The following is a 19,629-nucleotide window of genomic DNA, read 5'->3' as shown; positions in this document are numbered from 1 at the left end:
GATGTGTGCAGCTCCCAAAAAACGGTGTTACAAACCCCAGCGGGGGAGCAGAGGGCAGTCAGTACGCCATGAATATTCATAACATCGCCCCTTAAGCGATCCGCCCGAAACATCTGGTCAAAACACGGATAGTCAACAGCAACGTTAGCCAAAAACACAAGAGCACAGCATCCAATCTCAGCACACGGAGCCGTGTGACACTTTGGTATGTAGCTGTCACCTAATTCCCGGTGAGCCAGGGGCTTGCCCGCCGTGCAGACTGCCCGGGGCAGACTTTTAATGCCTGAACTAGCAGGAACAGCAAAACAGCTCTTGACAAAAGTAGCCCTCTGATAGAAGGACACAAAAGCTAGGGAAGCTCGCAAATCTATTTTGTTTTCTCCAAGGAATGTGGCAGAGCCAGGGATGTTTTCACCTGGGCACAGCCCCTCCTGACTCAAACCTCCTCAATCAAACCTCCTGTCACATCAGGACCCTACGGGATTCTCAGCATCCCAAACCTCCTCTCCCACTCAGAGCCCTCTCCTCTCTCCCCAAGACATGGTCCCTGTTAAGTACTGACGTGGCACACGCACAAGACCCTTTCCCAACAGGAATTACAAAAGGAAAGGGATCTGGGGTGTTTTCCCCCATCAGTTGTGTGCCTTTGGTCCCACTTTCCAAAGTCGATCATCTGGACACATAAACTGTCTCTGGGTTTTGGATGTGACTCCTTCTCCTCGGGAAGACAGTCAAGATTTTTGGTTTCCACCCCACAAGTGTCCCACAAGCTGCACACAAGGTGAATGCCTTGAGAACATCATCCATTAAAAACCCTTCCCTGGAGAAGTGGCAAAGTGGTGATGTTGATATTGTGACTTCTGACCTGCCTGACCAGGGCAGCTGGGTTGGGTGTCAGCACCAAATCCCCAGCACTTGCTGACCTTGTATGTCAGTAGCTGTTCTTTCCCATCTCCCAGTTCCCATCAGATCTGCCACAAATAAAACCAGGATTTACTGACAGTTCTGAGCTGGTGCAGTGACAGCACCAACCCCTCCAGGGACAGGCCAACTTTTAGTGGGCAAACAAACTTAAAAGCACATCCTTGGGTCTTCTTTATCATCCCATTCAGCTCTTTAATGGTCTTTGTTTATTCCCTTCTCTGAAACCCAGACACTTAATTGTGCTCAGGAAGTTGGTCAAGACTTACAGCATCTCATTAATAGCAGGTACAATGCCATAAATACACCCACAGAGGCAATTACTGCTCTACAGAATTAGGTCAGAGACACTTTTGCATCCCTCTTGGTCGCTTACCTCGGACACTGCAGCGACTCAGGGACAACCTACTTACACTGGAGGTCAAGGGCTGAAATAGGCTTCTAATATTAAACAACCATATCTTCATAAAACTTTGCTTTATAACAAAATATCTTATTAACCACAACTTCTCCTATTCGCACGTATGTATATATATATATATATATCATACAGAAAGTGTTGGCTTAAGAGTTCTGCTATAAGGCAGCAAATTACTTTCACTGCCCAAAACGGAAAATACATCTTCAGTAAAGCTCTAGCTTATAAAAGCATCATTTTATGTTACACTGCCACTACCTCCCTGCTGTTTAGTTTTACAGGTACCACAGCTCTGCAGGCACATGCTGTGGTCTCTATGCTACCTGTGGAAAGTCTTGCTCCCTTTCCTATTGCTCATCTCAACGGGGCCAAGAAATTGGTATTTTTGGCAGGGGGGTGAGGCACAAATTATTAATTTGTCTTAAATCCTCCCATTTTTAATGCTTACTTTGGATGAGGAACTACTCCCCCCTGTGAACTATCCCCACATTCTGAACCTGAAGACTACGAGATAACACTTCACCCCCTCCCCATCCTATCCCACCCCACTTTCTAGGTGAAATATGAAGAGAAATACACAACTCCAGGAATATCAAAGGAGCTTGGTGATGTGGACAGAAGCATCATGGGAAAGAAAGTGCACGTGGGGACAAGGGAGCATTTCAAAATTAAGGTCAGGAGTTCATGTGTAACTAGAGCCCTCACTGCACAGCTTCAAAAACTTTTATGCAGCTGCTTGTAACTAGGAAATCTGAAAAGTCTTCAACTTGTCAGGGAGCAGAGGAACAAAGGAAGACACAGGGAAGGGAAACAAGAGATAGGAAGGAAGGAGGATTTCACTGAACAGGAAAGGGAATCTGCTCTGCAGCAGAAAACAGGGGCTAACTCAAGCAGCAGCAAAAGGTGAGGGAAGCCAATAGGGAGTGAAAACCTGCTGAACAACAAACACGAGTCTGGTTGCTTTGTTACTCAACTTGTAGGAACTGGTCTGAGCTGACACATTGTCCTGGCTCAGACCCCAAGCAGGGACCCCCAGCCAGGGGCCCCGGGGAAAGTGCTAAGGTTTGAATTCTGGTGCAACAGCAACAAACACAAACTTCACTCTTCCTCTCCTCCCTGGAGAGGAGTTTTAGCCATTCCACGTTCAGTACCAGCTGGTCAAGGTTAAGTGCATGGAGGATCTCTTCAGCATCAGGATGGATGATGGCCAGTGGGGGAAGCTCTTCAACCCCTCGCTGACCTGTTACTCTAAAAGCCCTTCCAACGCAACACCCATCCCACCACACTCCAAAATTCACTTTGCAACACACCCAAGGGTCCCGTTGCCCCCAGCCTGCCAGTGCTACAGGCTGCAGACACAGTGTGAGATGGGAACAGCCACCAAAACTTCCTGGTTTTCCCCCCAAATCAATGTGGATACAGGGCGTGTGTTCTGAAAAGGAAGTTTCTTTCTGCTAAATTCTCTTTCTTTCCCCCATTTTTGCACTCCTAGAAACCAAACCAGCGGAGTGAAGTGGATGCACTAAGTACCTGAGCTCTGAATCAAGCGGAATAAATACTGTTGGAGATCTTGTCTGTGAACTCGAGCACAACAAAAGGTTGGGACAGCACCAAGCTGCAAGGAAACACTTCAGCAAGCTCGAGCCACAGTCGGGTAGCGAGGCCAAAGGGAGCTCTGGTGGAGCAAAACACCAAAAACTTAGGAAAAGAAAACAACAGGTCAAATTCTGCACCGAGCTGTTGTCTCCCTTATGGACCCTGGCATTCCTTAGCTTGAACAACTGACCATTCACGCCAAATCACGAGTATACCGGAGCATCAAAGGAAACATCAAGGTATTGCCCACACTGAAACACACGTCCTGAAGTCAACTGTCACCTCAAGGTCACCTGCAGTGGATGGTGGGCGTTGGTTCTCACGTCAGGGCACCTCCTCCGGGCTAAGAAATCACCTGCTACAGAAACACAACCAAACCTCAACCAACCAACCGAAACAAAAACCTTGCAAAAACTCCTTAATGCATGTGTGTGGGTGTGGGGGGGCATGTGTGTGGTCAAGAGAGGTTATTTCATTCTGGGCTCCACGTAGATTTTATCCCCATCCCGGATGCCGTAGGAGTGCAGCGCTCGGGAGCTGTACTTCATCTCCTCAGGACCAAAGGGAGCCTCCTGGTCCAAGTAGAAGAGCAGCATGTTGCTCGTGGACAGCTGCACCACAGTTTTTAAGTGCTTCTTCAGCTCTGCCACAGTCTGATCGAGGCGGATGGACATCTCCTCCACCTTGTCCTGGAAGTGAACCTCCACCTTCACACTGCTCTGAGGCCGAAGATCCACCACTGCCAAGGGTTCCAGCTTCCCATACTTGGTGACCAGCTCGTGATACCTGGAAAATTCAACGATGCCACAATTAGGGTGCAGTTCCACAGTGCACGTTTCACAAGTCTGAATGTTCCTCACATGAGATCACACTGACCCTCATTCAAGTTTGATGACCTGGAGAGACATTCTCCAGGAATAATTTGGGTGGTATGAGCCCTGTTTTGTCCCCTGCCAGCAGGACACTTCACAGAGCACACACACTGTTTCTCAGGCAAGATGCTGAAAAGATATTTGGAAGAAAGAGAGGACGCCACACTCACAACTCTACAACTCCTGCTCCAGTACAAACACTTCACTAAAGAGTGCCAGAACCAAGCCAGTGCTCACACAGAGGACACAGCCCTCAGTTAGGATTCCCAGTGTCTGTGGCTTCATGGTTTAGCAGATTGTCAGACATCCCTGCTGTTTCCAAAGGGCCAAATGTTGCAATCATCAAGATCACCGAATCAAGGTGAGCCACTGAACAGCTTGGAAGGTGACAACAAAACAGGGGACTTCTTGCCAACTGATCCTGCACACCTACTCTAAAACAAGATGGGAATTTTACCAGCAGAGCCACACACCCCACTGTTACTTTCTCCTTGGAGCCAAGGTCTCTTCCCAAGGTCCATCCCAGGGAGCCATTCCTGGCAATGGAAAGTCTGTCTCACCCTCAGCGGGTATCACTCCCATCAGGCAAGGCTGCATCTCCCTGCCTGGCTGGGAAAGAGGCAGAATGGCAGCACAAAACACAATGGGACTGAAATGACAAAGGCAGAGCTGCTGAGGAAAGGTAACATTTCAGAGTCCCTCCCCTCTGCCCAGCACAGAAAGCCCTTTTTGTTCCCTCTCCCAGCCCGAGCTGAATGTGATCGGTGCCGTGTCACGGCCCCTGTCGAGCAATGATGGGACCTGGCAGGCTGGGAGACCCCAGGGAGTCCTGCTGGAGGCAGGAATGTTCCTGGAGAACAGCAGCCCCTCTGTCTGCTGGGAAGTGAGGTAAGGGCCACAATGCACTAGGATTTCCCCAGTCTCACGGACAAACGGAGCCTTCCCCAGGGCACAGCGTCCAAAGGCAGCCTGGTGCCCTGCTCTTGCAGCCACCTGCTGATAGGATCAGGACTATTTGTTTGGAAAAGCCATTAGTGCTGAGAGGAGACAACACACTCCCCATATTTGACCCACCTGCAGCTACAACAAGTGCCAACCAACGTGTCATCGACGGGGAGGGTTTCTCTGCAGCACAGTTTCCTCCAGGTGTAGAAGGATTTGTCAGCAGGGAAAGGGGCAGAGAAGAACCCACCCCTTGCTGCTCCAAGCCCTCAGCCCACTCTGGGACATCCCTTTAACTCTCACCATCTCTGCTGCTGCAGACCAGCAATAATTTCTTATGTGCCAGCTGGAATTACTGTCCTGACTGGTGCACTGAGGGCAACTGCCATGAACTGGGCTGATGGTGGGGAGAGGATAAAGAGGGGGGCAAATTTTGAGCAAGCTGAGAGAGAGAAGCACCATGAGTGGGCTAACATGACCCAAATATGTGCTGTTAACACATGGAGGGTCAGGCAACGCTGTCTTAAATTTTCTTGTGTTGAGGGAAGGCAGAAGCAGCTTTGCAGTCTGCCCCTTGTATGTGAGCTGCAAAGAAGGTTGGGAGTCTGAGTGACTGGCTTCCCTCAGATCAATAAGGATGAAGGCACACTGCTTATAAGGTTCTTTTGTACCCCGATAATAGGCACCCTGGAGACTTTTCTAATCACCCTTGCAGACACTGGCTGCCAGAGCAGAGGATGCTGAAGGATTGAGCCTGGCTAAAAGTGCCTCTGATACTCTGCAGATAAACAGTGGCCCAGACAAGCAGAGGAGTCATTAAAAACCCAGAGACACGGCGACGTCACTCCAGGAGACAGCCAATATTGGATTGTACACTCAGTGCTCCCTCTAACCCACGGCATCCAGAGACAGAAATTGTTCTTTCCATTCCCCTCCCTCCCTGATCCCTTCCAGCTGCAGCCTGGGAAGACACGAATGCAAGCAGGGGGGGTTCTCCTGGCAGAGCTTATCTCACGCTGCACCTTGGCAGTCTCCAGGGGGGTTGCTCCCACTGGGAAGTTTTCCGTGCTCCAGCGTGTCCTCCCTCTGCTCCAGGCAGCACTGCAATGCAGATGCTGTACCCCCAGCAACAACATGTGTGCCCTGATTAGATTCTAATTACAAACCACCTTTGGAGAGACCACGCCAGATTTAGGAGCAAAGAAGGGGAAGCTTTAGCAACAGACAGACACAAAATCCCTCTGCAAAGAATGCCAGGTTTCCCTTCCTACAAGGGCTGCTGCCAAGGGCCCAGGAACTGAAACCCAGCCCTCAGCACTGGGAACACTCTCAGCCATCTGCAGCCTCACTAGAAAATAGCCTGTAGTGGCACACAAGCCCTCCAGGACAGAACAACCCTCTTCAGTAGCTGCAGGAGTCTCTTGGAAACGCTGCACAGATGAAGGGATTCAGACAAAGAGGCCATTGACCATGAAAAAGGCAGTAAGAGTGTTTAAAGTTAAGAAACCAGAGGGAGAGGTAATTTTCCTAGTAGGTTGGTCAAAATCAGCCTGGTTTTCTTGGATGGGTGAGATATTAGTGATCTCTTACATGAGATCCCACCTGGAAAGCGACCCCAGTGGGGTGGGGACGTGTAACCACATGGGTGCCCACAGCCTGTTCCCAAAGTCCATGTCCAGAGACATGAAACAGCTTTCTTAGAAATAAAATGCTATGGGAAATAATCCATTTTGGGAGCATCACCATGAGCTCACAGTCCCTCCCTCCCCTCCCTCTCCCCTGCATTCTCTGACTCTGCTTCTATCACTTCCAATATTTCTTCCAATTTTTACGCTTCAAGGGCTTCTAAAATTGCAAGCCAGGACTTGTCCTCAGGAAAAGGCACAAGAGGGATCACCAGCTGTCTTGTCTCCCTGACTACACGAGTGTCCTTTGCCTCTGAACTGACCCCAGCATGCCTTTAACAAATGTTATAATCACTGAACCTATCAGGATTCATAAAAACCACTCTGCCCTCATGCCCTATCCCAGCCTTCCCATGCCCTTACTGTACCAGGTCACAGATCCAGTGCTTTAGGAAAACAAGAGGTATTTTACCTAAGAATTAAGCTGGGGGAAACACTGACCACTCAGTGTAAACACTGACCAGATTCCATTTGCACCCTTGTCATCCATTCCAGGCCATACCTTTGACCCCACCTCTGTGTGTCCCCTCAGAATCACACACAGAGTCTTGTCCTACCCCTTTCCTGTAAAAAAAGGGCTATAAAGCTCTGCTGTCAAAAAGCAAATGAGGGTTCTAGAGCAAAAGGCATGGAAAAGCAGTGGCTTGATGGTCCCTGATCCTTCCTCAGCCCATTAGGAGCAGTAAGTAGATGCTGGCACAGAGTTCAAGTTTATTAGTTTAACCAAGATGAACGGGTCATTGGATATACTTTTCTGGCAAAGAAAACCCATCAGGCTTTTGATTTGCAGGCCTGAAAATGAGGGGACAGCTTCCTGTTGCCAGTCACATTCCACACACCAGATGGTCAAGAGGATTAGATGCCTTGGCCTGGCACCACAGAGCACGATCTGCCCAGGCTTTAGGGCTCCCAAACACAGGTGGATTATGAAGGGAGCCATCAGAGGGGCCAGGAAACAATGAAGATCATGAACTGAACAGTCCTGTTGTTTAATGGCACTTGACACAGAGGATTTAAGACCGAATTTGACTCAGAAGTGATCCTACAGGTCCTCAGACAACACCCTAAAATAATGACTTCAGCTAAAACAGAGGATTCCAAGGCAGGAGGAAGGATGGAACAGTTAGCAGGATTTCCACGTAACATCACCTGTTCAGTGACCTCTCCTTTAGCCTCCCCACCCTCCTGCCCCTGCTCTCCACTGCACAGCAAAGAATTCACACCTGAATGGCACCTCCTCCTCCGGGAATTCCATGTAATATCGGATGAAGAATCGCTCCGAGTCCTCTCGCTCCCCATCGGCGACAATGCTCCCGTTGAGCTTGATGATGGATGGCAGCCTGCAAGCAAGACACCAAGTTTCATGCTCTTTCTCCAGGCACATTCAAGATTAAGCATTTTCATTTCACCACATCACGTGCACAGGGCATGTTTGAGACCCAAACACTCCTCTGAGAAGCAGAGAAGTCAGACGACATTTCCACTCCTCCGACTTTCCCCACACAACAAAACCAAGCTCCAAATCTTTCTGAATTCACACAGAACCCTATCTCCTACTCTTTTTCCCACAATTACCTGCTCCCACCCGTTGATTGTCACCTCAAGCTCCTGCTGAGCAGAACAAAGAAGGAACAGACCTGGCTATTAGCAGCTTCCTTCGCTCCTCGGTGGTGTAGGACTGCAGCAAAGGAATTCCCAGCAGCTTCACTTCCTCGAGCTTGGGAAAAGAATTTAACTTGTCAATGTCTTCCCAGCAGTGCAGACCTGCTCAGAAGGAAAGACTTGTGTAAACAAACACAGACAAAACGTTGTGTATCCAAGACAATCAGAACACACCTGACAGGTGAGTGTCACTGCTCTTCCTTTCGCTCATGAAGTGCTGAAAAAAAAAACCCTCCTTTTTTTTTTTTGCTTACAAGACAGAGTAACTGAAATTCTCTTGTGCTGTTTTCCAAGTCTGGAAGGATGATCTCCACGGCTTAGTTTTCCATGGATATGGATCACTCAGTGTTTGGCCTTGCTGCTGAGGACTGACCAGCATCAGTTCTGATGGCTGTGTCTATAATGGGATGCTGTCTTTTCAGTATTAAATTCATCATTCCAGGCAACACTAAACAGCCATCAAGTGGCTTTACCTTGCACACATGACTACCTTGAGTCCTGTTTCTGCTCACAACCCAACAGTAAAACAGTCCCAGAAGCCATCCAGGCATTAAATGAAAAAGGCTTTAACTCGATTTCAGCCCCCTCCAGACCTGGTATTTGGGATAACAAAGCAAGCAGGGAGAGTAAATAAAAAAACCTGAGCATTGAGCACCAGTAAAGCCCTGAGAGATCAACACAACTCCTTGCAGAGTTTTCACATGACACAATTCTGGAGTGCAGCAGCTTTCTCTAAAAACCCCAAGAAGTTTAACATGCTCCTTGGGATTTCCACTTGACTTCCAGCTCCCAAAACATCAAAATGCATTACAGAACCCAGAGTTCTTAAATACCTGGCATCAAAACTGCAAAACTCCTTACCACAGAGGCACTTGTTCCTCAGTGAGACAGTGCTTTCAAATCCAGCCTAACAGGCTTTTCCTCCTCTAGTTAGCTTTAAGCCTTTATTACAGGGAATCCTTGATGCTTACATTGTAAAGCATGTTAATAAAGCACCTTCTACCTGCCTGACACTCAACCAGCACTTGCACAGCATATAAAGCTGTAAAGAACAAAAGCTGATGATGCATCAGGTACTCCTGCAGATGGACTTGTGCTGCATGTGTCATCTCATAAACACATCACAGCCCTGCAGCTCTTTCTCTCCGAGCACAGGGCGCTCTTCCCAATATTCCAAATGCTCATTCTCTGTCTGGAGCTGAAAATTCTCTGGGGCTGAAGTGTAAAAGCAGCTTCAAGCATAGCTTGTGGTGAGCTCCTAATGACTGAGCACAGGTGACAGACAGTTTCTGGTGACAGGCAGCTTGATATGTGCTGCACACCTGCACAGACCCTCATTTTACCCGGGATAAAACAGGGAATAAAAGAAAAACGGGATTCTTTCATCCTCTCCACTGCCAGACGTTTATTTATCCTTCTCCAGCCAGGAGAGCACCTGAGGCAGGGATGTGAAACAGAGGGAAACTACTCACATAAAAAAGCTTTGCCAGCTCATTTTGAGTAACTGCTGGTCCACACTACTCTGCCTCATCTTTGATAACGATGACTACCCAAAGCAGCAGGCAAAGCCCACAGAGATGGGCTTGTGTTCACCTACATGGGAGGGGAGCTCTGATCAACCAGCCATTCCTCCTGAGAACAAATCCCATCCTGCTCCCAGGCTCTCACCTGATTTGTGCAAGTTGATGGATCTCAGGTTGGGGAACAGCCTTGCCAGGGAATCTTCTGACTCTTCGATGGTGGTGAGGTTGTTGTTAGCCAGAATAAGTGTGTCCAGGGATGGAAACATAATTCCCAATTTTCGAATTTCAGTCCAGTCTTGAAGATTATTGTCAGTTATGTGGAGCAGTTTGAGAGACTGGCAGCAAACAGGAGAACAAGACACTGTTTCGTAGTCATTAAGGCACAGGAAGAGCTCCTCCAAGCTGCACAAGGGCAGAAGGATCTTGTCAGCACCTCAACACACCTTGAGAAATGGTATCTCAATTTTATGTGATTTTAACACAACTTCCCAAAGTGATTTGCAACCTTTGAGAGCTCCACGTGGAATGTTCCCACTACACCTCTGCTCCCATCTAAAAACCTTCCCCAGAGATTAAAAAAAAACCCTCCAAGTTTTAGGCCTCCCAGGATTAAATTTTTAACACATTGCCTGGGGTTATCTTCCACATTTGTGCCCAACAAGCCACCAACCCAACTCCAAAAGAGACTGGTACCTGCTCCCAGTGCTCACCATTTAATTTAAAATGGTCTTTTGATGCAACACTGATTATGATTTTCCTCCCCACATCACTGGTTCAGCCAAAGACTCCCATTAAAGAAAGAACAGATTTTCAGACAACTAAAGTTTTCAGACACCTAAACTGGCTCTCCCAATCCCAGGGAAGTGGAGGTTGGCCACGCAGGATATTCTGGTGTCATCAGCTCTGCTCACAAAGCCACACAAATCTGCCAGCAAAGTGAAGCCAACGAGGACATCCATGGGAGCAGAATGCCAAGGTGGCCCGTGGCCAAACCACAGAAATCAACACTTTTGCACAGAAAAGCAGGATGAACCATTACTTGACAAGTGGGTACATCCCACTCAATCCCTGGTGCAGGTATGCACTGCACTCACAGGACAGGGGGTCACCTCCCACATTTTTGGGGTGATTATCCATCCATCTCTGGTATTTAGATTCAGAGGAGAAGCTCCAGGCTTTGCAGTGCCACACAAGTTCAGCTTTTTAATACAATGTAAAGCATTCCCCTGGTCAGTTCCCAAACTCCCAAAGAAAAAAAAAAACCCTTTGTTTTTTAATCAACGATATTCTCATCCCTTAACACAAAGTTCAACAACCCAGCCTTGACCTGCTTGCAGCAAGCAGCCCTTTTTCTACACCCAGCTTCCCAGGCTTACTCAGGTAATTCCTGCAGGATGGTGTGCACTGTTTCCCAGGAAGCTTTGCTGTTGTTGAGCACAAGTTTGCGAACGCCAGCGAAGGACCCAGCGCAACTTCTCTCTAGAACGGACAAACTGAGAGGGTTGGAACTCAAGTTTAGAAACTCCAAGTGGGGAACGTTGGACACAATTTTACTGACCTAATGGGGAGGGAAAACAAAACAAAACAAAAAAAAAAAGAGAGAGAAAAAGAAAGCAAAGTGTGTCAGGCAGTAATCAGAGCTCAGGCAATAATATCCCACCTCCTAAAAGGGGATCACCACAAGCCAAAGGAGTGATATGGGGGAAAACACAGGGCTTCTGGATTTCTACCTGTAATTCATACTCCAGCTATTCCTGATCTAGATGGATTAGTTAATTGCTCATTTGCCTCAACAGTTTGTTTCATTACACTCCCTGAGCAGCTTGATAAGAGATGGTCAGTCCCTTGGGAGAGGTCATAAAATCCACCTCAACCCCAAGCTGGAGCAGCAGCACATTCCAGGAGCCAGCGGGCCAGGCCTCTCTCAGCAGGGAGGCATCATCTTGGCACATCTCTTGAGTTTGTGGCCAACACTGGCCACTTGCTCAGCCTTCCACTGCTCCCCAGAGCTCAATCAATCCACAAAGAACACCTCACATCAACCTCATTTCCCTCTTTGCCTCGGTGGGAAGCAGCTTCCAACACCATCCACACACCAGCTGCTCTGGCAAACTGGGGATTTGCAGTGCCTGGGACAGCACTGTGAGTGAACAGCTCAATGCAAAGCCAGCAGACAGAAGAATGAAAGTTGTTATGTTTTCCATGACCACAATAATTGAATGCTGGGCTTTTTAAATCTGTGGGTGATCCCACAGGTGGGAAAGGCTGCTACAAGACCAGAGGCCAAAGCAAAGCCAGCTAAAACCCCTGAGATGGAAGTTCAGTTCAGGGACAGTCAAAGAACTGACATTCAGGGAAAAAGACATTAATCCAGAAAATAATTATGAGTCAGAGAACACCTGTCTGGAGAGCTCTGCTCCACAAAACAATTGGGATGGGAGGAGATGGGGCAGACCAGGACACACACAGGTCACTAACTGGGCCCAGTTGTTGGCAAAGGGTGATTGACTCATGCAGAGACTGAATTCAAGTGTGGCAAACATGAGGTAATGACCCTGCCTCACTTCACACCTCATCCTGGGTGATGTCATGTTTTGGGTGCTACACCTCAGGAATTAAGCAGACAAACTGGGTGACATCAGCCCAACAAAAGCACAGGATTTAGCAAAACTGGCCTATGATGAAGGATAGAAAAAACTGTTTTTTTTCAGTATTATGCTAAAACAATAAAAGGAGACATGAAAGCTCTTCTTCAGGGTATAAGGGAACAGCAATGGATGCTCCTCTGTGCCTGCTGAGAGCAGGGTAGGGAGTAATTGGCTTAAACTGCAGCACAGGAGGCTGAAATGAGTCAGTTTAGACCAGGAGGTTATTAGCTGAGCACGGGAACAGACCACCCAGGGATCTGGAATCGCCACCACGGGCAGTTTTTAAGGGAGCTATTTATCAGTTGTGGATGGGCTATGAAAACATAAACCTGTCTGAGAGGAAAGGGTCAGTGTTCACAGAAGGCTTTCAGTTCCAGGGCAGCCTACAGAAGCTGAACACAGAGCAGGGTGCAAGACATGGAGCTCATGAGTGACCAGTGTGTGTGCAGCTCTCCCAGCCGGAGATGTGAGCCCCACTGAGCTGGGACATTTCTGCAAACACCAACAGGAATTTGACACAAAAAACTACAAAACATCCCACTGTTTTCCACCTATTTCCAACAATAAACACTAACATAAAAGGAGAGCATAATCCAGTGAGGAACTTAATGACACTTGAGCAGACTGAGATTGTTTTACTCACATTACATTGCATTTATCGAGCTTATTTCACCCAAGTGCTTTGAAGGATTTTACAGTAGCATTTAGAATTAATTAATGAGGCTTCAGAAATACCCTCTGTGGTAAATGTTACTAAATCTGTCTCGCAGATAAGGAAATCAAGGTGGAGAGAGAATAAATACCTTGCCCACCATCACAAAATCAGGGGCAAAGCCAGGAATCTGCTGCCATTCCTTGGACCCCCTCAGTTCTTACTCTGTTAAAAACTCCACTGCCCATTAACCTCTTGATGTTAGAAACGCCAGTTCCAGTGCTTTGCACGATAAAATAACATAAAAATGTATATTTTTCACCCACAGCCAGGACTGTAAGTCTCAAGGGAAATGCAGTGAAGTGCCAAACTGGATTAATTTCACCCCGTTCATCGCTGGGTTGCTGTCGAGGTAAATAAAAATCAGCTCCGAAGATGAGAAAGCAGCCACTAAAAATGCAGCTCCCTCCCCTTTAAACGAACAAAGTGCTTCCACAAATGTAAAGCATTTGCAGCCACAGTAAGAGCCTTCAGGAAGGTGCAGATGCCACCGTTTTACCTCGTGCCAGTCTTCCAGTTTGTTGTCAGAGAGGTCGAGCTCGAAGACGTGGGCGCAGAAGGCGGCGATCTCGTTCTCATCCCCGGCACAGGTGATGCCACAGCTGTTCAGCACCAGCACACTCGGCAGGTTCAGGCGGTCTGGGACAAGGGGAAAAGAGAAGCTGCCCCCTGGTCAGCACTGAATTTTAGTTACAGAACCTCCAAAAGCAAAAAAAAAAACCCCGCCGGTCGTTCCCAAATTTACACACGGATTTAAGGAGCTCGGGGTAAACGTGGGTTTTATGACAACTGACTGGTGTCATCACAAAGTCTTTTTGATTCTACACAGGCAGTACCACCCAGTATCAGTGCCCTGCAGTTACTGCATGTATTTCTGTCCACAGGCCAGTCCTCTGTCATTTATGGTGTGTCTCATATCAGTTCTTGACAGAACTTGTGCTCTTCCTCAGGCATCTGCTGCAGCAGATAGGACACAGGACTAGGTGGAGCATTTGCTGCACTGCCAGACTCCCTTATCCCTTATCCTCTTGCCCTTAGTAACAGCAAGGATGTATTTAAGCATTTCTTCTCTAAGCTTTCCCTTCCAAGTTCAGTGTAGAGGGTTCAGCACTCCTACAACCTGGAAAAGCTCAGGTCTCTACTCTGCTTTTACATTTCTGCTTCAGTTTTGCTCTAATGCCTTCTCAGGCAGGTAAATGTTCTCAAAGCTATTCTACAACCAAGGACCTCAATCACAGCTCGATGTGCTAAGGCCAAGACATGACAGAAAGCTGTGGATTTGTAACAGGAAACCATTTCAACTCAAGGAATCCATCTCAAGGCAAGGCAAGGTATCAATTCTTACACTCCTTCACATACAACATGGCTTTCCCAACTCTCAGGAGTACCAAGAGCTATTAAAATTTAACAGCCAGCTTCTTCCTAAATAGGTGGCCCTTTTTATCTCTCTCCTTAACACCTGACAGCTACAAAACTAGAAAGGATTCTAGGAGCAGACAATTATCTGGAGTGATCTGAGTTTCCAAGTTTTCTGGCTCATTAGTGTTTGGCTTTTTAAAGGACTGTGTTGCACCTTGGGAATTAGTCATGACGTACTTGTAAGTCATGTCTCAGTCACATTTTAAGATGTGCCCTCTTTTCAGCATCCAAACAGCTCAGGTGAGCAGGTGCTCCTTTACCTGGAGAGAGGGCACTGACTGAATATTCCATCAGGCCAATTCTCTGTGTTCTTTTTGAGTGGCACACAGAGTGTTTTATCCTCAACTGAACTCAGGCTCTTTCCTCTCCTCTGTCAAACTCAGTTATTGGAAACCTCACCCAGCTGATTTCTGTGGTTATTTTCCCCTTTGGGGCTGGTTGTGACACAAATTGACCTGATGGATGTTTGGTCAACTCGTACAGGTCACGATGGGCAAGAGGTGACACAAAGACAGGGCAGCTCTGGTGGGATGAACGTGAATCTCAGACCCCTCTGTATAATCCAAGAATCAAATTCCAACATCAGAGCGTGAGGGAAGACTAAAGGGTGTCAAATGGATCTAGTTTAAAGGACACAGTGACACAGATTCTGCAGTCAGGGAGGCTCAAGGACATCCACAAGCAGCACAGAGCTTCAGACACATGTGGTTAAACTCCCTTGAGGCAACAAGGTCAGAAGCACAGGAGAGGGGATTTCTGCACTAGGTCACAAAGCATTTGGTGCCCTGAGAAGAGCAAGTACACTTGTCACAAAAGCAGCCTGGCTGGAGATTCAGTGACTCTTCACTGTGCTTGAAATATGTACCCTCCTGTGTACACTGGGTTCCTGCCCCTGCAGGCATCAAACCTAAGCTGGTGGCACTGCATGGCACCACTGGCATGTGCACCAACCTCGAATTTATGTCATGTGTTATGTATTTGTTAAGCCACCTCTGCCAAAATACCTGTTGCTGCAGCCAGTAATAAACCAGGATCATTAGCTTGAAGAAAATAAGCTCTGGGGACTGTTGAACCCTCAAAAGTCAGACTGCACAGGGCCGTAAGTCCATCTTCCAATGACAGGGTTGGAACTTGAGGATCTTTAAGGTCCCTTCCAACCCAAATCACTCCATGATTCTGTTCTATTCTACGATTCTGATTCTTTTATGCTGTAGAGAAACTCACTTGTTTTTCACAGCAACCAGTTCAGTCACTGCATCACCTTTGCCACATCCCAGTCTCTCAGCTCATCGCTAAGAAACACGTTCTAATAAACATTATAACACATTGTGATGGTGCTTCTTTTGGCAATTCAGGGTGATTCCCCTTTCCTTGGATTCCCCCCAGATGCTCAGAAGGACCAGGAGCCTACCTTTCATGGGTGAGCCCTGGGGAGTTGCTGGGACGTGCACCCCCATGCCGGGGCCACGGCGATACGGGAAGTTTTCAGGGCTGTATTTCTCACAGAGAACTTGCATGAAACTCCTTCCACTGGGCTGGTCCATGCTCCCTTCTTGGACTTCTGGTTAGTGCAGAGAAAAACAGAGCATATAAACAGTCAGCAACTAATAATCACCTCTAGCAGTGGTGCCTGAGAACACAGGAGAGAAAGCAGCCACATGGGTGATGGGGTTTATTTCTGAAGCACAGATTAGTCTAACAAGTCAAATTCAAACTCCAGATTAAAGTAAAGCATTACCTGAAAAGAAATCAAAACCAGAGGGTCTAAGGTGCACAAACACACCACCACAAGCCCTCCTTACCCCACATGCTCTTACAGGACAGCTCCAACATGCCCCAGGCTGCCAAAGGCCACTTCTGCATCTCCCAGGAGGACTGTGAGGAATCCAGAGCTCCCCTCAAACACACTGCCAGGGCAGCGAGGAGGGGAAGGAGCAAACAGCTGTTTGTGAGTAAGAGATTGCTCAAACAAGTGTTTACAAAGTCCCCTTTTCTGCTGTGTCACCAAACACTCCCCAGCACATCGTTTGGCCAGACCAAAAGGCGAGTTTTGCCAATTCCATTCTGCAGCTGCCTAATGCATCTGGAAGATAACTGTGCCCTCCCTATCTAGGCATGACACAGAACAGCACAGGAAGAAGGACTTGGCACATCACAGGCTGCTGACCTGCCTAGAAAGACACCAAGTGGCAGCTGGGAGAGTATCTGGCACAAGGATCCCTCGATGGCTGGTGTTAGACCCAGGTGGGACTAAAATTCTCTCCTACTTTCTTCTCTGAACTTGGCATTTTGTGGTTTTGTAATAGAGGAGTAGAGCTTGATACATGCACCAAGAAAGAGAACCTCGTTGTTCCTGGGTTTCCAGAGGCCTTGTAGCACAAAATCTAGACATAAAATCCTGAACAAAAGTGATTTCAGGACCCCTTTACTGAGAATCACCTGTTTAACGAGCTCTACTTTACTTCTCCATGACCAGACTATCCAAAACACATCTATTACAAAGGAACACACCTATTACAAAGGACTTCAGGAGAACGAGCAGCAAGATAACTGAAGCCTATTATAATTTTTAATTTATATATAAAGTTTATATGTCACAAATAGGAGCTGAAAGGATTGGTCTTCCTTTAAAAAAAAAAAAAACAACCCACACTATTTTTAGCCCTCAACAACTGGGTTGATTCATATCTCCAACTCAACTCATGTCACTAGTCTATCTAGAATGAAAAAAGAAATCCCTGTTAGGCACAAGGCATTTAATTTTAGGTTAAAATATTCTGCTTGGTACAAGAACAACGTGCATTGACAGCCAAGGCTTTAGGGCTGAAAGGCCTCATTCCAGAGTGGTTTGGGAGCTCAGTCCCATCCCATGGACAGGCAGTGCTTTCCAAACACACATGGTGTGGAAATGCTGAAAGTCCCCTGTGCAGAAAGCTTCCTGTCCTTCACATGGCTCTTCTGTCAACTCCATTCCTCTCTGTCTGCTGAGCAAACATCACCTGGAAATTCCACCTGAGAAACTCCCCTTAACACCCCACTAGAGGCAAAAACTGGTGTTTTCAGCTACAGTGGGAAAGCAATCCAGAGCTGAGGAAAAAAACTAACAACATTCACATCCAACAGCTTTGAATCATCAACATTTTCCTTCCCAAGCTCTGGTTTTGCACAGCAGTGCCTTTGTTAGATGACAGAAATGTCAAGGAGTGTCAGTCACCTCTTCCACTTCCCTCCTGCAGGGTGTCACAGTCACTGCAATCATGTCATGCACGTGGCTTCCCTGAATCCCTACAATTATTCCAGAGCAAGGAGCAGCACAATGTGCTAAGCAAGGATGACAGGATCCAAGGGAACGTTGTCAACACGGGGTGACCTGCAAGGTGCACGTCCCTGAGTGCTCCCCTGCTGACAGCACGAGGAACAATCCACAGCCTAAAATAACTCTGGGGTTTTTAAAGGACAGCACAGACTGCAAACGATGCACTGGGCCTCTGGAAGATGTCAGCAAACAGCCTCTGCTGGTCTATTTAAATGCTCTGCTGGAGTGGCAAACAGCAGAGAATGCTAAGATGGTTTGGGTTGGAAGGGACCCGAAAGATCATCTCATTCCAACCCCTTGCCATGGGCAGGGACACCTTCCACAAGGTGGAAGACACGTCCAACCTGGCCTTGGACACTTCCAGGGATCCAGGGGCAGCCACAGCTTCTCTGGGCAACCTGTGCCAGGGCCTCCCCACCCCCACAGGGAAGAGCTTCCTAATATCCCACCTAAACCTACACTCTCTGTCAGTTTGAAGCCATTCCCCCTTGTCCTGCCCTTATCAATAGTCTCTCTCCATCTTTCTTGTGGCTCCTTCAGGTCCTGGAAGGCCAAAAAAAGGTCACCCCAAAGCCTTCTCTTTTCCAGGCTGAATAATCCCAACTCTCCCAGTCTTTCCTCCCAGCAGAGCTGCTCCAGCCCTCTGATCATCTTGGTGCCTCCTCTGGACTCACTCCATGTCCTTCCTGTGCTGGGACCTCACAGCTGGAGGCAGCACTGGGAATTGTCTGCAAACAGGAACAAGACCCTGTCTCAAGATTCCAGGGAAAACCAGGGTGCTGCTGCAGCTGGTGAGGAATGTAGAAAGAGAATACTACAAAAACACGAAAAACACTTCCATCCCTGAGCTGTGTGAGGAGAACAAGAGACCCTGGAGGAGAATGGCACCACTAATGACATGCTAATGAAATTCCAGAGCCACTTGAAGGCCTGCAGGCCAGATCCTGAGTAGTCACACACCAAACACATCCTGACGTGTTTGTACACAGGAAAAACAAAGCAATAAGGAATGGATGAACAGCATAAACATCAGCCTGGAAGGAGCTGGAAGGTCCTTCTCCCGAGACATGATTCAGGAGAATTATTTTTGATGTGATCTCAAGAGACAGAAAAGCAAATCACAGAACCACAGAGTCCCAGGAGGGGTTGGGTTGCAAGGGGACCTTGGAGATGGTTTAATTCCAACCCCCCTGCCGTGGGCAGGGAAAGCCTATCAGGATTTAGCAGGGACAATATTAGGGCAGGCAAAGTGACCACCAGGGCAAGCCACTCCATGAATCCCAGCACGGCTGTGTGCTCACGCTGCTGGGAGCAGCCGGCACCGGCAGCAGGACTGAAACCGTCCCGGGGACACCCGGCTGACCCTGTGCCACGCTCCTGCCCCGAAGTGACACCGTGCCACCGACCCAGCAATTCCCATGGCCGGGCTGCCGTAAATCCCACCCGGGGCGAGCCGGGGCGGCCCCTGCCCGTGCTGCTGGGCGGGATGAGCGCCCAGTGCCCCCGGACAGCCCGTGGGCCTCCCCCGGACCCCCCCGCCCGCCCCCGCTCCCCTCACACAGGCCCCTCGCAGCCCCGGGCGGCCGCGGCCCCGCCGCCCCCGCGCCCCGCCGGCCCCGCCGCGCTGCCGGGGTGTGCCAGGGTGTGCCGCGGTGTCCCTGTCGCCCCCCTGTCCCCTCCTTGTCCCCTGCGTGTCCCCCCGTCCCCCTCACCCAGGCCCGGCCGCCTCGTCCCGCATCGACCCGGAAGCAGCTCCAAAACATCACGTGACGCCCGCGGCGGTCACGTGACCGCGCCACCCTCCCCCGGTTGCCGCGGAAACGGCGACGCTCGTGACGTCACCGGTGTCCCCAAAGTTGGGGTTTTCCCTGGGATAAAGGCGGCCGGGCGGGTCAAAGGGGGCGATCCCGTGTGA

At 48.6% G+C, this 19,629-nt stretch overlaps 1 protein-coding gene across 3 annotated transcripts; it reads right to left on the bottom strand.

Annotated features, from left to right (window-relative positions):
• Nucleotides 1–758: 758 nt before the first annotated feature.
• TBCEL (tubulin folding cofactor E like) lies at nt 759–19,528 on the bottom strand. Of its 3 annotated transcripts, XM_027655520.1 has the most exons (9): nt 19,427–19,448; nt 16,201–16,340; nt 15,810–15,959; nt 13,479–13,618; nt 10,996–11,177; nt 9,765–10,021; nt 8,072–8,198; nt 7,658–7,774; nt 3,403–3,721 (listed from the first exon to the last, which is right to left on the bottom strand). In XM_027655520.1, the coding sequence occupies exons 2-9, from the start codon at nt 16,259–16,261 to the stop codon at nt 3,403–3,405; spliced, it is 1,353 nt and encodes a 450-aa protein (XP_027511321.1). In that variant the 5' UTR covers nt 16,262–16,340; nt 19,427–19,448. The 3 variants fall into 3 exon arrangements, with proteins under 3 accessions (XP_027511320.1, XP_027511321.1, XP_027511322.1); XM_027655519.1 differs by lacking the exon at nt 19,427–19,448 and having other exon boundaries at nt 759–3,721; nt 16,201–16,330; XM_027655521.1 differs by lacking the exon at nt 16,201–16,340 and having other exon boundaries at nt 19,427–19,528.
• Between the last annotated feature and the right edge of the window lie 101 nt (nt 19,529–19,629).

This window comes from Corapipo altera, unplaced genomic scaffold (genome assembly GCF_003945725.1).
Source record: "Corapipo altera isolate COAL_440 unplaced genomic scaffold, ASM394572v1 71, whole genome shotgun sequence".
NCBI lineage: Eukaryota > Metazoa > Chordata > Aves > Passeriformes > Pipridae > Corapipo > Corapipo altera.
This window is presented reverse-complemented; position numbering and strand designations above follow the sequence as displayed.

Excerpts from the sequence above, each read along its gene's own strand:
- TBCEL (XM_027655520.1), bottom strand. The coding sequence starts at position 16,261 with ATGCAGAAGTGGCCTTTGGCAGCCTGGGGCATGTTGGAGCTGTCCTGT. Across the intron at positions 8,199-9,764 it reads CATCAACTTGCACAAATCAG|GTCTGCACTGCTGGGAAGAC; the intron begins GTGAGAGCCTGG and ends CCTTCTGAGCAG. Across the intron at positions 7,775-8,071 it reads AGGAAGCTGCTAATAGCCAG|GCTGCCATCCATCATCAAGC; the intron begins GTCTGTTCCTTC and ends TCTTGCTTGCAG.